The following is a 22,537-nucleotide window of genomic DNA, read 5'->3' as shown; positions in this document are numbered from 1 at the left end:
CTTCTTGTAAGAAACCGCTCATCAGATTTTCAAAAAATTTCACAGGGATGACCTTTGAAGGCTCCACTAAAAAATTTGTACAAAGAAATTTGATTCGTCAAAAAACATGGCCGCAGGAGCTCGTTGAACTTTGCATGTTTATTCGTTTTTGCCTATTTTGTGAAAACTTTCAAAAATCTTCCACATTTTTTGTCCGATCCTTTCCAAATTTGCACAGTGTCTTTATATCAATGAGGACACAAACCCTACAAAAAATGAGCATTATTGGTCCATGAAGTACAGAATTACCTCCCCTTGAATTGAGAAAATGGTGTTTATGCAATAAAGTCCAAATTTTTCATCCAATTCTTTCCAAACTTGTAAGGATTTAGCATGGTTCAAACAAGGGAAACAACTACGGTTTATGCATGTTCTTTTTATTACAGATTTGCCTCCCTTTAATTCATTCAAAATCTCATTTTACAGCAGAGATTCCAAATCTGACCTGTAAATGAGCCCCATATTTACTGCTGGTGCTTTGTTACCTTTTCCCATTTGATCATTCTTAAGTATTGGTCTTGTAATGCTGCTACTGCTACTGCTACTGCTACTACTACTACTACTACTACTGCTACTACTACTACTACTACTACTACTTCTACTACTACTACTACTACTACTACTTCTACTACTACTACCACTACTACTACTACTACTACTACTACTACTACTACTACTACTACTACTACTACTACTACTACTAGTACTACTACTACTAGTACTACTACCACCACCACCACCACCACCACCACGTCTACTATTACTACTTCTACTACTACTGCCACTACTACTACTACTTTTACCACTACTACTACTACTACTACTACTACTACTACCACTACTACTACTACTACTACTACTACTACTACTACTACTTCTACTACTACTTCTACTACTACTACTACTACTACTTCTACTACTACTACTACTACTACTACTACTACTACTACTACTACTACTACTACTACTACTACTACAACTACTATTACTACTACTACTACTACTGTACTACTACTACTACTACTACTACACCACCACCACCACCACCACCACCACCACCACCACCACCACCACCACCACCACCACCACCATTCACAGTGACAAAAAACGTATTCACACAATGGCTGCTACTACAACTTATAGCCCATATAGGGGGGCATGCATGTTTTACAAACAGCCCTTGTTTCTATGGGATTTTAACCACAACTGTTCATGTTTATCTCCGACACATATTTTTAGGTCACCTGTCATGAAGTGACACAGTGAGCTTATGTGATCGTGTGATGTCCACCTGCGTGTGTCCGTGCGTCCATCCGTCAACAATTTGTTTGTGTAGACAGTAGAGGTCACAGTTTGCATCCAATCTTGATGAAATTTGGTCAAAATGTTTATCTTGATGAAATCCGGTTTGGGATTGTATTTGGGTCATCTGGGGTCAAAAACAAGGTCACTAGGTCAAATAATAGAACAACCTTCTGTAGACAATAGAGGTCACAGTTTTCATCCAATCTTTATGAAATTTGGTCAGAATGTTTATCTTGATGAAATCTGGGTTGGGATTTTATTTGGGTCATCTGGGGTCAAAAACTAGGTCACTAGGTCAAATAATAGAAAAACCTTGTGTAGACATTAGAGATCACAGTTTTCATCCAACCTTTATGAAATTTGGTCAGAATTCTTGATGAAATCTGGGTGGGATTGTATTTGGGTCATCTGGGGTAAAAATCTAGGTCAATTAAATAGAAAAACCTTGTGTTGACAATAGAGGTCACAGTTTTCATCCAATATTTATGAACTGTGGTCAGAATGTTTATCTTGATGAAATCTGGATTGGGATTGTATTTGGGTCATCTAGAGTCAGGAACTAGGTCACTAGGTCAAATCATAGAAAAACATTGTGTAGACAATAGAGGTCATAGTTTTCATCTGATCTTAATGAGTCAGGTGAGCGATTCAGGGCCATCATGGCCCTCTTGTCATCCAATTCTTTCCAAACTTGTTTATATATCAGATTAAAGAGAATAAAATTTTCTTTATTATGGTTTTTCTTTCATGAAAATCCATAAAGGATAAGTGTTATTAATCGTTGCTTAATTAATGAACAATGCGAATTATCGGTATTGATTTTTTTCCTGACATGCTGTCCCAGATATTAACCGCTTTCAGCTGTAGACTGTGCATCAATACATCGTCGTGTTATTGACCTGAAAAATTCATACGCAGTCGGCATTAACACCGGTCATAGAAACAAATTACTGATGTGAAAACAAATTGTACATCGTAGAGGATTAAATAAACAATTACATCTGATTAAAGATTAAAGATTGCTGCCGATTTAAATCAATTTGAGTACTTTTTGCGTATATTTGATGCCGAATGGGAAGCTGTGTTTAGACTTAAGTTGAGAAAAATGGCAACGAGATACTTGCCTGTTGGTAGCTAAAGAAACTTCAGCGTACAGTTTATAATGGGTGGCCATTCCCAGCTGTAGTCTACGGGCGGGTAGTGAACTGGTTGAGAAAAGTGGAAGCTTGTGGAAAAGCGGTTTGAGAAGTTTGTAAGAAAACCCTGAATTATCAGTCTTGTGGGAAGAAGGCATTGCGTCTCCACGCAGAGGGCCCTTATCACATAAAGAATATAAGAACCATCAAGACCAACCAGGTAGGGTTTTTATTTTTTTAAACTAACACCCCGAATTTGGTTGTATTTTCTGTTGCTAAAGTTTACTGTTTAGGTTGTTTTGCATCAAAAATCGGCAAGATAGATCTAGCAAATTTGCCAATTTTTTTTTATTAATAACGTATGATTCATTGATTGTGAGCTTTTAAAACATTTTGACCTTTGAATAAAGCATAAATCAGGAAAAGAATTTTAACAGTAATTGAAAATACGATCAAATACGCCATTTTTGCTGACTGGGACAGGTCATTTTTAGTTAAATAAAATGTTTTATTGTCCCCAACATATGAGCCCAGCAGCAAGAAATGTTTTTTTTTTTACTTTTGTAAAACAAATATGGGCAACCTACCGTAATCCAAATTCGCCGACACCTTAATTCGACGATGTTCTATTTTTATCGATTAAATGGATGATTATTGTCTTGGAATCATTTCAAAGTAATACAGCCGAGTTTAAAATTATTATTTTGTGCTATTAAACATTCATTATTTCTTAAATTATTTGCTATATATTGCTTCATGTAACCGTTACATCGTCAAATTTGGGTCACACCAGGATACAATTATTTAGCATTCAAACAACGATTGGGATAAAAACTATGGGAACCCATGCTGAAATTTTCAATTTTAACTGTTTAGCAGAAGCCACCATACCCAATTTTCTTAGGTGTATGTGGAGGCTTCTGGCAGCATGATTCTGTGAATATAAATGGTGACATTTGATTCTGCATTAATTAAACATGTATTATTGACTTTTTTAAAGTATGTGTGAAAAATATAATTTGTAACCACTGTTACAGGTTTTATCTGGTTCTTCAAATGCAACACCTGCAGTCGAGTCCATGCCAGACAGAGGGTGCATGTGAATGAATTGCCTTTTGACTAAGTTTTGTGTTTTCCTTATCAAATACATGAAGATTTTTAAATATATGTGTATGTTGTTTTTTTAAGAAAATAGAATTACCAGAACAGGTACAGGCACCCTTTAAATGTGTCGAATCCAGGAGCTTCTGGGGGCCTCTGGCCCCCTTGTCCCCTGGACCCACCGAGGGCCCTGCGGCCCCCCTGGCCCCCAGCTTTAAGTTCAGGATTTTCAAAATATCCAACTTTGACCCCTGCAAATGCTTTGCTAAAACTTTGGCTACAGTTTCTAAAATTTGGCTACACAAAATTCCATTTGGCTAAAATGTTGGCCACAGAAATTTTTGGGCAAGAGGAGCCCTGTTTGGATTGTATTTGGGTCATCTGGGGTCAGCAACTAGGCACTAGGTCAAATAATAGAAAAACCTTGTGTAGACTATAGAGGTCACAGTTTTCATCAGATTTTATTGAAATATAGTCAGAATGTTTGTCTTGTTAAAATCTGGATTGGGATTGACTTTGGGTCATCTAGGGTCAAAAACTAGGTCAGATTAAAAAAACTTTTGTAGACAGTAGAGGTCACAGTTTTCATTAAATCTTTATGAAATTTGGCCAAAATATTAATCTTGATGAAATCTGGGTTGGGATTGTATTAGGGTCATCTGGGGTCAAAAACTAGGTCAAATCATAGAAAAACTTTGTGAAGACAATAGAGGTCATAGTTTTCATATGATCTTAATGAAATATGGTCAGAATGTTTATCTTGATAATATCCGATTTTGGATCATATATGGGTCATCTGGGGTCAAAAATTAGGTCACCGGGCAAATTCTAGTAAAACCTTGTGTAGATGAGAGAGGTCACAGTTTTCATCACGTCTTAATGAAATTTTGTCAGAATGTATTAATTAATAAAATTTGGCTTGGGATTGTATATAGGTCTAATAAAATTTAAGTTCATGAAGCAAGGTTAGTCAGGTGAGCGATTCAGGGCCATCATGGCCCTCTTGTTTTTCATTTCATTTTTATACCCCCGGAGGAGGGCATATAGTGATCGAAAAATGCTCATTACTTCTATGTCGCTTCAGATGTAACCTTCATATTTGGTATGCATGTGTATATGGACAAGGCCTTTTCATTCGCCACAACATTTTGACCCCTGTGACCTTGACCTTGAACTTAGGGTCTGCATTTAGGTTTTGAAATCTGCGTTTATGTTTCGAAAAATGCTCATAACTTCTATCAAAGCGTTTATAGGCATATGTCATCCTATGATGACAGCTCTTGTTCCAATTATCATTATGTCAATAAATTTGAGTTGATGACGTGATGTATAGGTCTTATGAATCCCAGTCCGGTTGTACATTTTTTGAAGTCATCAGGACCCAATGTCCTGTGACCTTTAAATACTTTTGGGAATGTCTGGTTTGTCCCATCTTCATTAAACTTTTTCAGAATATTTTTATGCCCCCCTTCGAAGAAGAGGGGGATTATTGTTTTGCACATGTCGGTCCGTCCGTCGGTCTGTCTGTCAGTCCGTCCACCAGATGGTTTCCGGATGATAACTCAAGAACGCTTAGGCCTAGGATCTAGAAACTTCATAGGTACATTGATCATGACTGGCAGATGACCCCTATTGATTTTCAGGTCACCAGGTCAAAGGTGAAGGTCACAGTGACTCGAAATAGTAAAATGGTTTCCGGATGATAACTCAATAATGCTTAGGCCTAGGATCATGCAACTTCATAGGTACATTGATCATGACTGGCAGATGACCGCTATTGATTTTCAGGTCACTAGGTCAAAGGTCAAGGTCACAGTGACTCGAAACATTTAAAAGGTTTCCGGATGATAACTCAAGATTGCTTACCCCTAGGATCATGAAACTTCATAGGTACATTGATCATGACTGGCAGATGACCCCTTATGATTTTTCAGGTCACTAGGTCAAAGGTCAAGGTCACAATGACAAAAAAGTATTCACACAATGCTGCCACTACAACTGACATCCCATATTGGGCATGTTTTACAAACATCCCCTGTTTAAAAAGAGCAATATAGAAGCAATAAGTCCAGAATGACTTCCCCTTGAATGTGAGAAAATTTTGAAATCCGCTTGTTTACGTAATTAATTCCACATTTTTCATCCAATTATTTCCAAATTTGCACAGTACACTGTAACTCCAATATAACGCGGATGACGGGGTCCAAGCCACGCAACAGCGTTATAAACGGACAGCGTTATAAGTTTTGAGCTTATTTATTTATATTGTCATGCTGTGTTGTCATCCGCAAATACATGCATATAAATCAAATCGAACAATAACAGTATATATACGGCTTTTCTTATGTGCACAATTGTCCGATAATCCAATATAATTACAACATCACTTACGAAAAAATAATGTTAAACATTTATTACAAGAAATATGTTTACGTATTTCGTAAACAAATTCATAGCCTACGCCATTTTTCAGAAAAATAGTACAGTGCATTATGGGACACAGCTTTCCTTGGACGAGCGAATTTAAATTAAGATTGAAGGCAATACGATACATGTACAAAGTAATGTTTTATTGCGTCATACGCAGCATGTAAAAAACGCGCTTTCCGTGGACTTTCTGATAACGGGCAAAAATTTAAGTGAATCTCTGTTAACAATTACACTGCGTTAGCATGTAAATAAATCGTCAGGATTTTTTAATTTACTTTTCGTATACGTACTGAAACATTAAACATACACAAAGATCTTTTTATGTATCAAGCTTGTATAGCATATAATAAACGATAACACACAGCCATAGTTTATACCACAGGTGGAAGTAACGTACCCAGGATAGTATTTTTCATATATATGTATTTTTTAGGACCCAATATATTCAAATAAATATATAAAATCATGTTTAATAAGAAAAAAATTGACAAAGAGCCATGAAAAAAAATCCCCACCCTCTGATATTGGAATCATAACAAGGTCATTAACTAGACTTTATTATAGACCTGTCTTCGCGGGCTGTAAAAATGTCAGAAATGGAAGGTTGGAGAAAAAACGGGATCCAAGCACCCCCCGCGTTATATTGGACACAGCGTTATAACGGACCGCACTGTATTGGAGTTACAGTGTATCTTTAAAATCAATGAGGACTTGAACCCTATTGAATATGAGCAGTATCGGAGATATAAGTACACAATAATCTCCCCTTGAATTTGATAAAAATTCTCCTTGTTTGCGCGATTAAGTTCATAGTTTCCATCATATGCTTTCATCTTGCACAGTGTTTTAGCAGTAGAGCAATTCAGGCCCCCAGCGACATAAAATTATACAAATATTTTATACAAATAAATACAAACTGACAATAATTATTCATGTTATTGGTAAAAAAAAATCATTCATTTGTACAAAGCACATTACTCACATGTATAGTCCATCTTCATGAAACTTGGTAATAACATTTAATTTTGTTCAAATGATATCAGTGGAGTTCAAAACTGGTCATGTTGGATGTAAAACTAGATCACTAGGTAAAATTGAAGAAAAGGTTTGTTGACATACTTGTAGATAACATTTGTTGCATATTTTTTTCATGACATTTGGTAAGAACATTTGTCCTATTCATGTCTCAGTCTAGATCATAAATGATAAGTGGGGTGAAAAACTAAGAACAATGTATTATGTGAATTGGGAATAAGACATCAAACTGGAGATGGGCATCATTTTGATGATTTTCTCAAACAAAACTATTCATTTCATGATCTGATTTTATTTTTGTATTATTTTATCTTTACTTCAAGCTTAATAAGCAATTTTCTATGACTCTTTCATTAACAGTGATTTTTTTTAAATAATTTTAACTGCATTTTTAAACTGTGTTCATGCGCCGCATGGACACAGTTTCATTTTATTAGGATTTTTAAAAAATCAATAAAAAATCCAGTTTTGTAGTAAAATAAATTTAAATGATGTTATATATGCACGTTTATATTTTAATTATATTTTGTAAAACTCAATAAATACTACTTGTAAAGCTGCGTATTATGCACTGTTGAAAAAACACAATTTATTCCTCAAATTGATGTCTTATTCCAACTTCACATAATACTGTGTTTAAGTCACTATGTAAAACTGCATGATTACAAATCTTATAAAAACTCTATAGGTCAAATTGATTTTATAATGCTCGTGAAAGCATTTGTTTCAATGATATCTCGGCCGATTTGAAAACTTTTGAAGTAATATCATTTGTCCAAATGATTTCAAGGTTGAGTTCAAAGCTAGATGACTAGGTTGTATTTAAATAAAATATTTAAAAAACAGTAGAAGTATTATATGTTTCCTCAATATCCTAGAAACTTGCTGAACATTTATTCGAGTTATTTCTCCACAAAATAAGATATGATTAAAGTCAATTTATAAACATGTCTTCAATGCTGCAGGTAGTTTTGCTTATAATGCTACAGTAAAATTACATGTATCTTTTTTTTCACTCAAAAAGTCATATGTGTGACCCACTTCTAATGAAACTTGCTCAAAACATTGATAAAGTGTGCTGTCATAAAATCTGTTCTGCATAAACATTAAACAATTTTTTTAAATGACCACCAGATGTTTGGGCTGTTTTAAATACCATACCAGGAAGTGCTATAATTGTAATCACCCTTTTCGGTGTAGTTCGGTGTGTGGCTGTAGTGTTAGGTGTCCGTTTTGTACCGTCTTTGTTACCACTTTAGATTTACATGTTAATATATTATCAATTAAACTTTAAACTTTGTTAGAATGTTTATCTAGACAGTATTAAGGCCAAATATGAATCTGATTCATGTGCGCGGCCGGTGCATACAAAACTTCATTATTGAATACGCCTGAAATTGGTGCGAAGATTTCACGTTGCAATTGCAGCACATCCGTGTATATGAATTCATTACTCGTCATATGTTTGACCAATAACAAAGGCTTATTAAATAAAGTAATTCCAATGTTTTTCACACTGTCATAAACCATATATAAAACTGTCGTGTATGCGCTGTTTGAAATTCTTTAAAAAAATGATTTTAAAGTTATTTGAAAAAAGCATCACTTACCTGTGTGTTTACATCCATTGACATGAATTAGTGAAAAAAAGCATCACTTACCGGTGTGTTTACATCCATTGACATGAATTAGTGAACCCTTTAAAGTCATGTGATCCTGCTTCCTGAATATATGTCAAGGCCGAGTTCAAATTTTGTGTCATTTGTGTGTTGAAAGTAGTTTACCAGATGAACAATAAGAAAATCCTTTGTGCAACTACAGAGACCATATTTTATGACTCATTCTGGAAACAACTCAGAATGTGTACCCGTAACAATATTTAGGCCGAGTCTGAAAGTGGATAACATGCGTCTAGAAACAATGTCACCAAGTCAAATCTTAAACTAAATGCTTAACACTCTAGTGGGGTCAAACAATAGACCACCAGTTGAAGCCTTACACAATTCATGTGCAGGAACTCAGATTAGCCCTTAAAGGGACTGTCAACCACGACGACGAAGAAAAGAAAAGTTGTAAAATACCGTATGTTTTTACCATAATAAGTTTATTTTGATTAAAATAGCACGACTGGTATATTACATTACTTGAAAAGATTGTATAAACACGATATACCGCAAAGTAACCTAACCGCGCATAGTGGAATTTAACCACCGGTAACTTAAACCAAAACATTCCCACAATGCATTTTATAATGACGTAATTTTCGCGCGAAGTGTCACGCTTATAAACAGCGACATGTATTTTTTTTATCAAATTCATTTACAAATGAATTCACAATAAAATAAAGTGTAAATTTTAACTATGAGTTCATCAAAATGACCAGGGACAAATTGATAATGATGTCGGGATTTGCATCATTTAGCGGAATCCCTGGTGCTTCCAAACTGCAAGAGAGTGCTTACAAAGACGTCTATTCTCCTAGTTGTTCTAGATGTAACATAAAAATTATACATGGTCTTCGTAACATGCTACACTATTCTTCTAATTTGGCTTATGTTTACAATAAACTTACTTACTTTCTTGTACAATAAGGGAATTTACCATAGACAAATAAAACATTGTTCAAGTTTAAATATATCTTTGTATGCAGAAATCTACAAATGCAACCGAGTTCACAAACGGCTATTATTTGTGTCGTGTTCTGAGAAAACTGGTCATAATGCATGTGCGTAAAGTATCGTCTCAGATTTATAGCTTGTTAAGTTTGCACAGGCTAATCAGGGACGACACTTTCCGCCAAAAATTGATTTTTGCTAAGAAGGGACTTCATTTGAACAAAAAATGTCATAAAAGCGGAAAGTGTCGTCCCTGATTAGCCTGTGCGAACTGCACAGGCTAATATGGGACGACACTTTAAGCACATGCATTGTGCCCATTTTTCTCAGAACACGACACATTTGATAAACTGCTCCATTTCATTTTAACAGCAGTAATGTACATAGAGTACATGACGTAGCGTGTGACGAAGAAGAAAGTTTATTGAGTTCTCATTTGAATATAATGATATGATGGCATAAGGGTCTTTATTTAACTATGCTAAAAAATTATCAAAGACTCTAGATGCAAACTCAGTTATTGAATTAAATGGATTATTTATGGATTTTAAAGGATTATTAAACATGGGCGCCATTGATGCATCGGATCACACACGGCATACCCATAACAGAATATAAGAAACACGTTCTGTGCGTCCTTAAATTCGTCGTCCGAAGTCGGAAATCGTATTGCCCTGTAAATTAAGTCAAATAAAGTGTCAGTCGCTGCAATTGTCTGTTAATTCTTCGAAATTGTGAAGGTCGTCCATGGTTAGCTTTTATAATGTCGTGCGCCGCGGCCATTTTGTGTAGGTTACTTGAACTTACCCACCATGGGAAGCAGGGTATGTTTTAACTGGGTTTTAACCGATCTGTATTATAAAGCGTTTGTATAAACAAATTTTATACAAACGCTTACCCACCAGTAACCAACATGTTACCGACTTTTAACTGCCGGTATGTGGTTAACCGCCGGTTTAACTGTTTATACAATCGGGTGCAGGTAACTACCAAGCAAAATATAAATAACGCCAGTAGATTGAACATCATCGTCACATGGTAAACCCAGGAATGCAAATTGTGCATGCGTAGTGAAATGTATATATTTTATATATAAAATGATCAATATACTTGCGTTATTTATAGTGTGAATATCGTTATGTCACATATTTTAGGGGTGTACTTTTGATTTCACATCGCGAAATTGTGTTACCTAATATACTGAAAATATGAACTTTTTTTCAAGTAATGTAATTTACCAGTCGTGATTTTTTAATCAATATAAACCAATAATTGTAAAAAATGCAATATTTTACAACTTTTCTTTTCTTTGTCATCGTGGTTGACAGTCCCTTAAAGGGCCATGATGGCCTTCTTTATTCATACTATGTTTTTTGTTTAATTATAATATGACATGATGCCTACATTCTTTATACTCAGAAGAAAGTCAAGTGTGGGCTATTATGCAACCAATTATGATGGGAGCTAAACATTTTTAAACTATTATATTCAAAGAAATGGTTTCATAAATGATAACATGTTTAAATGCAAGATCAATTCGCTATGTTGGTGCAAAAATTGCTATGTGCCTTCTCATTTCAATGTCATATGATACCTTTTTGCACCAAGGGGGCAAATTATACTTTTGAAAAATCACTTTAAATTTGTCAAATTGCTTTACATTAGACAGTAACAAGAATTTATCTCTTGATTAAAAATTATGGAGTTTCAATATTTGTCAGTGTCGAAATGGTTGAGTGTATGTGTGTATGTGCTAGTCCATTGTTAATTTTTACAGTATTTAACAATAAGTATGAATTATCACATCATTCTTTATCTATTTATTAATGAAGCTTAATTATGCCAATTTATGCAAGAAAGCAATAAGTAAAGAGGAATTAAGTTCTCATAATTTATAACCTTAAAAAAAGAAAAATATTATAGTAAAAGAGACATATTAACGGCTTGCAAAACATATTTTAGTTTATACTTAGATTGCCATTTTATAAGAATTATTTCAATTTGAAACACTGAAAACACTGAATGTCTTAATAAAAACACACTTTGTCATGTGGCACTTTAATCAGTATAATAATGATGAGTTAAATATACATAACTATATGTTATACACATGCATTTTAGTAATGACATTACTTATAAAGAGTGGTTATATCATTATAATGAATAAATGCACAATTTGTTGTTCAATGTGGTTTGCATTATTTCCCAAACACACAGTAGATAGATACATATTTATTTATATATTTTTATTTAAGCAATAATCAATATAGTATTGTCTCTAGAAAAGTAACATGTGAATTGATGTAACATGCATTGTTATTGTATGTGCCTAAATAGTTTTTGTGTAAAAATGCCTCTTGAAATTTGTATTATAATTAATATTGTTTCGGGGTAAACAGTTGGTTATTGGTCAGTTCATTACTATTCAATCACTTACTGTCTCCAGTGTGGTTGTTTTTCAGACTATGCTTACAAGTAACTCCATTACCTCATGCTGCCAGAGGGAAGTCAACCGACTTCAAGAACCTGTCTGTCAGCACGGAAAATATTCTTTCACAAATGAAACAATGTCAGACGTATCAGGAGGACAGAATGATGTCTCTTAAGGTTTCATACAAAGAACACGAAAGGCTTATTGTGGATGGTTTGCGTGTGAATATAGTATCGTATTTACGCGAATGTGAAACCAGCACAGTTAATACAACACATGAACATATGCAATACACAGTCATTGACATGCGTGAGAAAATCAAATATTTATTAGCAGCTTTTGAGAAAAGCACTATTAAGGAGAAGAAAGAAGATCTAAACCTGAAACAAGCTCCTCTCAAGGTTGTGAGAAACAGCTGCATTAGACTTCACTATGAATTGTTCCATCTCCATGTAGCCATACCGAAAGTACTGGGTAAACCTGAACTCTCTTTTATTGCCAGTAAAAAATGTCTGGAAAATATACAACAATCTGATATATTCATAAAAGAGAACTTTTCAAACCATGTTTTCACTGTGAATGGGAAGTCTGTGCACAATGTAAATATGCCAAGTGATTCAGACACATGCATGATAGAAGCAGTATGTGCTCTCCCAAATGGACAGGTCCTGGTTGCAGATAGCAATAATAAAAATGTCAAGCTTCTGAACCAACAGTACCGTGTGGTGAGCCACTTGGATGTGAGGTATGAGCCATGGGACATGTGTCTTATCACACCCACTGAGGTTGCAGTGGCTGTGCATGATGAGGTCCAGTTTATCACAGTAAGCCAGAGCCAACTCGCCAAAGGCAGGAAGCTTAAGTTACAACATTATTGTACAGGTATTGCCCACAACCAGGGTGACCTATATATCTGCTCTGATACTGCTCTGTACAAGTTCACATTGAGTGGCGAACTGGTCTGCAGACTTTATGAAGATTCATCAGCTGATTTCACAGGTAAGAATCATGGTGGATTCATCCTAATAACATGTGTGATATGTACAGAGATTTTCTAGCCATTTTAAGAAAAAGAGTCTCGTCAAATTGATATTTTTAAAATCGATAAAATGGCACATTGGGGAATTTCATTATCGACTAAATGGACCGATTTTTTCTTAACAACAAATATTCGGTCTTTTCGAAACTAAGGGCAAACAAGAGTTGTCTCGCATTCAGGTAGGTATCGGGTAACAAGTAAACGAACCAAACGAAAACAAGTTATCATATGCTTCTCAGATCTCTGAAATCGTAATATTTACTGTTCATTTCAATTTACGTATACAGTTATTTCTTTATTGATTGATATACTTATATACTAGTTTGTGTACATTAGTATTTTAATGCTGTATTGCCATATAACTTTGCAACCAAAAGCTCTTCATCAGTAAAAGTTAAGCACCACTGATAATTAAGCTTTCTGCTTTTAAAACTGTGCCTGTTGCATTATTCAATTGATTCCAAACATTTATTACGTTCCTGTCAAGTATTTCATTGATTCATTCACCTCAGTAATGTGGGTTTATTTTAAATATTGATTGATATTCTTCTGTCACTGTCACACTTGACTATCAGTTTCTGAAAGAAAAAATGTTTTAACAGCAATTTCATACCAGTTAACTTAGTACATTATTTTCTTGATTTTACGATAAATACTTTATGATGTTTTTTAACTGATTTTTTGGTTTAAATATCTTCTTGATAATACTGTGTGAGAGTGTTGTGATTGGTCATAGTTCAGTGTTGTGTTGTTTATTTTGAATGTCCACTGACAAAATTAATTGACCGGGTTCTTTTTCGAATACAGCACTCCTTCTAGCACTCTCTTATGCTACGGTTCATTACATTCACCTCTGTCGTGGGCTCACGGACTACTTTCTACCGCACGTGACTTTAGTCACATGATCATAGTCGCATATTCAAAATGGCCCCGCCCATCGGCTTTAATGCTTTATCTGATAGTATTTGAAGTTTACAACTGGGCGCGTGCTATTCAATTTTATTCCATGCACATATTTAACTAAATGAACATATTGCAATATTAACAATGAGTCAAAGCTGTATATCTGTTTTAGAAAATAATATAAAATTATACAGAAGCATCAATAAGTAGTTGCTGCTTTGACAAGATTTTGAGTGAATGAGAAATATTGAATATAAATATTGACCAAAGTAAACAGTCTGTTAATGTTTTACCAATGCAATGCCAGTTTGGTACACATAGACCCTGAAGATGTTTACTCAAACTAATTCTATGGTAAAATACACATCTTAAAATAAATTGCAGGCCAACATCAATACAGTTGTTTTGTTATTTTTGTTTTAACAATATACATTTCATTGTCCCATGCTTATCCTGAAAGGGGACAACTGGAAGCATCTATCATACACTTACAAGTTCATGCAGGAATATGTTTACAAATACAAAATTATATAAGAGAAATATGACAATCTGTCAAAGAAGAATAGTATCAAAACTTCACAGAATCAAATTATGCTGCTATAACATAAATTCAATTCTTTACATGATCTTTTAACTAAATAATAAATTGCAATACTAGTAATACTCATGCCTTTTCCCCGGCTCTTTAAGCACCTTAGTGCCTGAATCTTTAATTTATTACTTTATCTCACCAATTTGTGTTGCTGTAATTCTTCAATATCATGAAAGACATTAAAGATTCATCAGGTTTTTAAAGGCTGATTAGTTTACTTATATTTGTTCAATTATTGCACTTTCTTAAGTACAGTGCCTAACATTAAATTAATTCAAAGGAGTAACCCAGTACACTGTAAATCACATATTTTCTCCTGTGCAAATTTCTGGAAAAAGATCTGCATTGCTGATTCAGTAGTGCATGTCCTTGTTTTGTTCAATGTCAATATCATTATTCTGGATATTCAGAAGGTTCAGAAATGCATCAAAGTACACACATTTAAACAAACATGATTACATATAACACGATTTTTTAGGTATTCTTCTCAAGTGTAGAGGATGAGTTTAATAATAGAAAGCAATACGAGAAAAAGGGACGGTGGGTTGTAAATTTGAATGTCCTTAACTAATACTTTTTATGCCCCTGGATCGAAGGATGGGGGGGTGTATTGTTGTTGGCCTGTCTGTCTGTCTGTCTTTCTGTCTTTCTGTCTATCATTCTGTCCCAAAACTTTAATCTTACAGTAAAGTTTTGCAATAACTTTTGAAATATTGAACATAGCAACTTGATATTTGGCATGTATGTGTATCTCATGGAGCTGCGCACTTTGAGTGGTAAAGGTCAAGGTCATCCTTCAAGGTCAAAGGTAAAAAATTTCAAACTTTTACATAGTAAAGTTTTTCAATAACTTTTGAAATATTGAACAAAGCAACTTGATATTTGACATGCATGTGTATCTCATTGAGCTGCACATTTTGAGTGGTGAAAGGTCAAGGTCATCCTTCAAGGTCAAAGGTCAAAAATTTAAAACTTGACATACTAAAGTTTTGCAATAACTTTTGAAATATTGAACATAGCAACTTGATAATTGGCATGCATGTGTATCTCATGGAGCTGCACATTTTGAGTGGTGAAAGGTCAAGGACAAGGTTATCCTTCAAGGTCAAATGACAAAAATTTAAAACTTTAATATAGTAAAGTTTTGCAATAACATTTGAAATATTGAACATAGCAACTTGATATTTGGAATGCATGCATGTGTATCTCATGGAGCTGCACATTTTGAGTGATGAAAGGTCAAGGTCATCCTTCAAGGTCAAAGGTCAAAAATATAAAACTTTTTCACTATTGAAGATAGCAACTTGATATTTGGCATGCATGTGTATCTCATGGAGCTGCACATTTTGAGTGATGAAAGGTCAAGGTCATCCTTCAAGGTCAAATGTCGAATTTATGGGGTCTGTCCATCCAAAAAACTTTACCATTGGTCATAACTTTTTCAATATTAAAGATAGCAACTTGATATTTGGCATGCATGTGTATCTCATAGAGCTGAACATTTTGAGTGGTGAAAGGTGAAGGTGAAGGTCATCTTTCAAGGTCAGATGTCAAATATATGGCGTCTGTCCGTCCGAAAACTTTAACATTGGCCATAACTTCTTTAATATTGAAGATAGCAACTTGATATTTGGCATGCATGTGTATCTCACGAAGCTGCACATTTTGAGTAGTGGAAGTTTAAGGTCAAGGTCATCCTTAAAGGTCAAGGTCATCCTTAAAGGTCAAAAATAAATTCAAAGCGGCGTTATCATGAAGCTGCACATTTTGAGGAGTGGAAGTTCAAGACCAAGGTCATCCTTCAAAGTCAAGTTCATCTTTCAAGGTCAAATGTCATTTTTTTTATTGAAAGCAGCGTTATCATGAAGCTGCACATTTTGAGTGGTGGTAGTTTAAGGTCAAGGTCATCCTTCAAGGTCATCCTTCAAGGTCATCCTTCAAGGTCAAAGGTAAAAAAATATATTCCAAAACAGCGTTCTCATGAAGCTGCACATTTTGAGTGGTGGACGTTCAAGGTCAAGGTCATCTTCCAAGGTCAAAAGTAAAAAAAATTAATGAAAAATTTCAAAGCGGCGCACTAGGGGGCATTGTGTTTCTGACGAACACATCTCTTGTTTCTTTCATACACTTGCATACTTTTCCATTAATAATAAATGATTTAAAAAAAAGGAAAACACAACTTGTCTTTTAATGTTTAATCTCTCATGTTCAGCTTTATTTATTTTTCAACATACAGTACCATACCAATAGCATATTTTTGAGTCTTTTTTCAATTTAAGCAACAATAAATATACATGCACATGCAAGCACTTCAAGAAAAAAATATTCTAGCATTAAAATTTGATCTAACCCTTTTATCTATATGAATGCTATTTATAATCATGAATTCTATTATTATGAATGGGTACATAATATTGCACTGATAAATGTAAACATTGATTGAAGTGAAGTTTATTTATTAAACAATAACTGTGATAATTTACTAATTACTATTTTATATTGTAATAATTATAATTAACTAATTAAGATAATACATGTTTATGGTATTTTTGTTTAAAAAATATAATTTATATTGTGAATAATTTGTATATGAGGCCTATTGTACCACAAGCTGTTTCAGAATATCAACTTGGTTTGGAAATATAAAAGTTTAAACAAATTTCATGATTCATGTACATTACATTAAGAATGGTTCTAAATGTAATCTTAGTTATTTATCAACTTTAAAGATTGCACATATATCCTAGTAAACCTGTTTAAAGGAAAGTGTAAGGAAATTTGACCTCTTTCCAAATGGGTTGACTGGAAAGTATTCTCTCTTGAAATACAAGGGCAGGAATTAAGAATTCAGCAACATTAAGCATTTCATTTATCATAATTTATTATATCTGTAAGTGGCAATAAGACCTAGAACTGCAGTTTATACATTGATAGTTTTAAGCATTGTGAACAGAAACAATCATCTACTATTCTACATGTACATGAAGGTTAGTAAATTTACTCAGAACTTGATATAAATGACCAATAGTATGATCCCACAATGGTGGCAGTTCCTAATTAGCAGGTTACCGGTAACCATTAATAGTGATCAAGAAATTAACTACATGTTTATTAATTGTACACATGTAAACAGCATAATCCTAGACACTGGCCCTGATAGCCAGGGGTAAAAGATTCGAGTTCCGGATTGGCTGTACAATTGTCCCATCCTGCAACATTTGGTGCCCAATGTGGGACCATGGCACAATCCATTCTCAACAAAACCTGTTCATGGTTTGAATGGATCAGGTTTACAATGATCCCCGTGACTTGAATTCTCGAAAAAATTCCAGCTTGGCAGAGGAGAATGTTAGTGCACACACTTAGTGATTGTCACTAAATAGGAGATGTTTTTTGGCATATCATTAGCTCAATCAGAAAAGCAAGGGGTCCCTGGTTAAAATCCAGGACTGGCTGCACAATTTTCTCATCCTGTGTCATCTAAACATAAAATACCATAGAATATTTACAATGCCCAGTATGTATTATGCTTGAGCATTAATTATGTGTATAATTTTTACCACAGGAGTTTGAAATTCTAAACATGAAGCCTGCATGGCTTAACACTAACTTTTTTTCAACTAGCCCATTCAGGCTAGTAAATGCAGAACCTTATACTAGCCCTGACCAATCTTTCATGTGCCCTGACCAAAGTATTATCAAAACCTTTATATTTATCATTTAACTTGTATTTTTTTGTGCATGGAGATGCTCAATTATGATTCAATCATTCTTATTAGCTTGCCTTACTAATGCTAATGAATTCAATATTCATCTACTTAAGACATCTATTTGTAATCTTCACGCAATTTCGGGAGAAATTTCCTTTTTTTTCCTCATACTTTCTCTTACTTTCCTCCTTCCCTTTTCTTTTTTTATCCCAGGAACCCCCATCCCCACTACAGGTGGTTAGCGTGTGGCTATGATATTAATTAGTGAAAACATAATTTTGAATGATAAATAATCATATTTTAACGAAAAATTAACTTTTCTGAAAAAAAATTATTTCACTATCAAATATATATATAACAAGGTATGCAACTCAAAATCAGCCCAAAACGGGGTGCATCGCTTTGAACAGCCATATCTTCATCAATTGTGCAGCTATTTTTACGATCTCGGTCTTATTCAACGCAGAAATGAATTTCCTTTCTGGAAATGTATATGTCTTGCAATATTTTTACAAATGCTGGGTCAACTTTTAAGAAAAAGTACGATACACAACTCGCATGACCCAGTTGACAGTGATCATGCTGTCTTTAAGACTGAAATCTTCACGGAGTAAAGGGCAACTTCCCTACAAAGTTCATGTAGTTCGATACCATAATTCAATAAAACATATGAAAAAACATGATTACCGTTCTTGTCGTTACATTCTGCATCAAGACTAACTGTCCAGCGCCGTTTGAAACCTTTGTTTACATACATTTCAACTAACTGACATTTTAAACATACGAGTGATTTCATTGGTCCAATCCGGAGGTGTGTCTTTACAACTGGAGATTTCATTCATAAAGAATGCATGATCACTGTCAACTGGGTCATGCGTGTTGTGTATCGTGTTATTTCTTGAAAGTTAACCCAGCATTTGTAAAAATATTGCAAGACATATACATTTCCAGAAAGGAAATTCATTTCTGCGTTGAATAAGACCGAGATCGTGAAAATCGCTGCACAATTGATGAAGATATGGCTGTTCAAAGCGATGCACCCCGTTTTGGGCTGATTTTGAGTTGCATACCTTGTTATATATATATATTTGATAGTGAAATATTTTTTTTCAGAAAAGTTCATTTTTCGTTATAATATGATTATTAATCATTCAAAATGATGTTTTCACTAATTAATATCATAGCCACACGCTACCCACCTGTGATCCCCACCCGTAAAGCCAAACTAAAACAACAACATGAATGTTTAAACCTTTTTACATAGATTGCCGTGGTTGCCGTCTGACAACAAACGGTAAGTGAATCTTAGGTGTCGCAAAATAACAAATAACGTGTTACAGTAGTCGTAACAATTGTACAAGGTTAACTCTCTACTAAAAGCCGGGATCGACCATTAATATAAGTTTTGCTAATTGAATTGCGTAAAAAAGATTGTCAAAACACTTCTAATCGATCAATCAAATTAAAATAATTTAAAATTGATCAATAAATAATAATTTTATATTAACCTTTGTGTTAATGTCGAGTTTTATACCTTCATCGATCCCGGACAATCCTGGGCGATCCCAGCTTTCAGTTTAAAACGTATTTTTAGCGAGAAAATACGTCACTTCGAGGAAACCAATCAAAACCGTATCTATCAGAAATCCGTTTAAAAATAGGTACTGACGTGTTTTCCAGGAAAACCGCCGGGGACTTTCTGAATTGTTGGCCTCTTTTTGATTGCCATCAGGGGGTTCCAAATCTATTTCTAGTTACGATCTGTTTGTAGTCTCTGACTTCACTCTGGGATTAAATTGTCATCTGATCATACTGTATTAAGATGTTTGCATCTTTCAAAAGCTTATTTAAAATGCAGTTTATTGATATAGAACACATAATCCAGCCCAAAATACACACGACCGGTCGGGCATGTTACTGGGAAATTGGCTAGCCTGGACCTAGGTACAGGCAGTGAATGTTGTTCCGTCGTGCCTAAGTGTTAAGCCCTGGAAGCTAATCTTGTGGCAAAATAATAAAAATAGACCCCTATATAGTAAGTCTATATACTATATTAGTATATAGGGGTCTAGTTTTTATTATTTAGCCATTTGATTATTAGCTTCATGGAGAGAATTTCAAACTCCTGTGATTTTTACTGAAAAGCATTAAAAGCAAAATATTGAACAAGCACAGAAGTAACATTTCTAAAGTAATTAATAGTGCTTGGTAAGTATTAAAGGGGCCTTTTCACAGATTTTGGCATGTTTTGAAGTTCGTCATTTAAAGCTTTATATTGATAAATATAAACATATTGGATCTAAAAAGCTCCAGTAAAAAATCAAGAATAAAATTTTAAAAAAGGAAAAAAAGTAGCCTGCAGCAGGGCTCGAACCAGTGACCCCGCAGTCCTGAAGTAAAAACCAATTAGACCGCTCGGCCATCCTGCCAAGTATACATGGTAGACATATTTTATAGTTTATATAAGCAATCTTCGTAGGCTCACAAAATTAAACTACAACAACAGAACTCTCCAAATTATTCAATTGTTTCGCGTTGTAATGCTTTATAATTTTCAGGTTGTTAAATTGTCAAAAGATGCCTATAATGGCTATATTAGACCATGGTAAATGTTCAGTATTACTGTTTCCTCTCAAAATTTGAGGGCTGAACGGAAAACTGTCGTATCTCCTTCTTTATTTAATATGAGTTACAACAGTCTTCCGTTCACCCCTCGAAATATCGTAACTAAAACCAAAATTTGCGAATCTGAAACAACTTTTTTCAATTTTGTCAATTTACTAAAACGTGAAAAGATCCCTTTAAGACACATAAAATGAAGTTGATTAGCAATATTTCAGCAATACACTTGCAAATTTGTAAATGTGATATAATTATCGAATGTTACACCTTTTCGTACTACCAGTCCGTTTATGTACCATTATCATATATATATATATATATATAAGGAATACAACATAAAACTAAATATTTGTGCTAATCTAGACCTTAGGTCTACAAATAAATGAAGACAATTAAAAATAATAAATAAGCATGGCAGAGGCTTAGGCCAGCATTTTTTTTACGGGAAATTTTTCAAAAAAATTGAGTCGGCTGGGGGATAAATAAAAATAAAAGCATGAAAAGTGAGCAGTCTACCAAAAAAATAAAATAAAACTGTCTAAACCAATTTATATTTTTTGAAAAATTAAAATTCAGCCAATTTAACCTTATGTATACTTGCATTAACCTTTAAGTGTTTTATATATCTTATTACACTGTTGTAGAAGCTTTTTATAATAATAGTAAACATATTTTTATATATATTTATAGGTAAAAGCACCTTTTGCAGGTATTATACTATATTGCTTCAATAGAGACTATTAAACACGCAAGGTGTGTAGTGTATTATAGTGATCGTTAAACTTTTGTTGAGTGTATATCATATGTAGGTTTATATTAAATATAGCATGCATTTGACTTAAATAAAAAAGACTTGAAAACTTTTTACATTGTTCAATAGCTTTAGATAACAACCAACTTTGTAACTTTCATCCATTGGTGGAATATGCACACTAAAAATACTTTTTAATATACAACAGACGTGCTTTATATCATGATAATTTGTATCAATCATGAGAAAAAAATGAGCCAAGTAACAGGAACTTGAACCTTAGTGCAATTGCGACCATTTTGGCTTCAAAAAGAGCAGTCTGATCAGCATCCAAACTGTTCAACATTCAGTCAGTACTTCTAAAGAGGTTAAGTGAACACTTTGGATCCTGATCAGACTGTGCTTGAATTGATCTTGATCCAAACTTTGTGTAGTGAAAGATCTAGTTCATAAAATGTGAATATTTTATTTAAGAAACCAAGAGTTATAGACTTATAAAAACATGTGCTGCATTTCATTTTATATTCAGAGAGAGTTATAGTGTTTATATATGTAAAGTGAACACAGGGGGCATCAGACTACAATATTTGGTGTGTAACATCGTTATGAGGTTCCTTTTGAAATTTGTTCAATTAATGCAGAAAATTTGCACTCCTTAGGGGTTACTGTTTTGCATATAAATATAAATAATATAGTTATTCTCTGAAACCATAAGGCCCATTGGTTTGTTACGTTGCATGCCAACCATATAGTGGTTCTTTGCTAAGTTTCCTCAAAACATGTCTCCGTGGTCAAAACTGTTTGCGCTTCAGGGGTCAACTGATTTAT

At 34.1% G+C, this 22,537-nt stretch overlaps 1 protein-coding gene across 44 annotated transcripts in view; it reads left to right on the top strand.

The window, feature by feature from the left end:
* Positions 1–22,537, top strand: part of LOC127874641 (uncharacterized) — a 218,893-nt gene that overhangs the window by 138,791 nt on the left and 57,565 nt on the right. For 41 of the 44 annotated variants that reach the window (XM_052419145.1, XM_052419425.1, XM_052419418.1 and 38 more), the window contains exon 2: positions 12,124–13,091. The exons of 2 other annotated variants lie outside the window; for them this stretch is intronic. In XM_052419145.1, coding sequence (XP_052275105.1) covers positions 12,124–13,091 — 968 coding nt within the window. The remainder of the gene's footprint in view (positions 1–12,123; positions 13,092–22,537) is intronic. One more of the 44 variants, XM_052419116.1, reaches the window with a different exon arrangement.

The sequence above is a fragment of the Dreissena polymorpha genome, chromosome 1, assembly GCF_020536995.1.
Source record: "Dreissena polymorpha isolate Duluth1 chromosome 1, UMN_Dpol_1.0, whole genome shotgun sequence".
Taxonomy (NCBI): Eukaryota; Metazoa; Mollusca; class Bivalvia; order Myida; family Dreissenidae; genus Dreissena; species Dreissena polymorpha.
The sequence above is the reverse complement of the archived record's forward strand: the minus strand, read 5'-3'. Positions and strand labels throughout refer to the sequence as shown.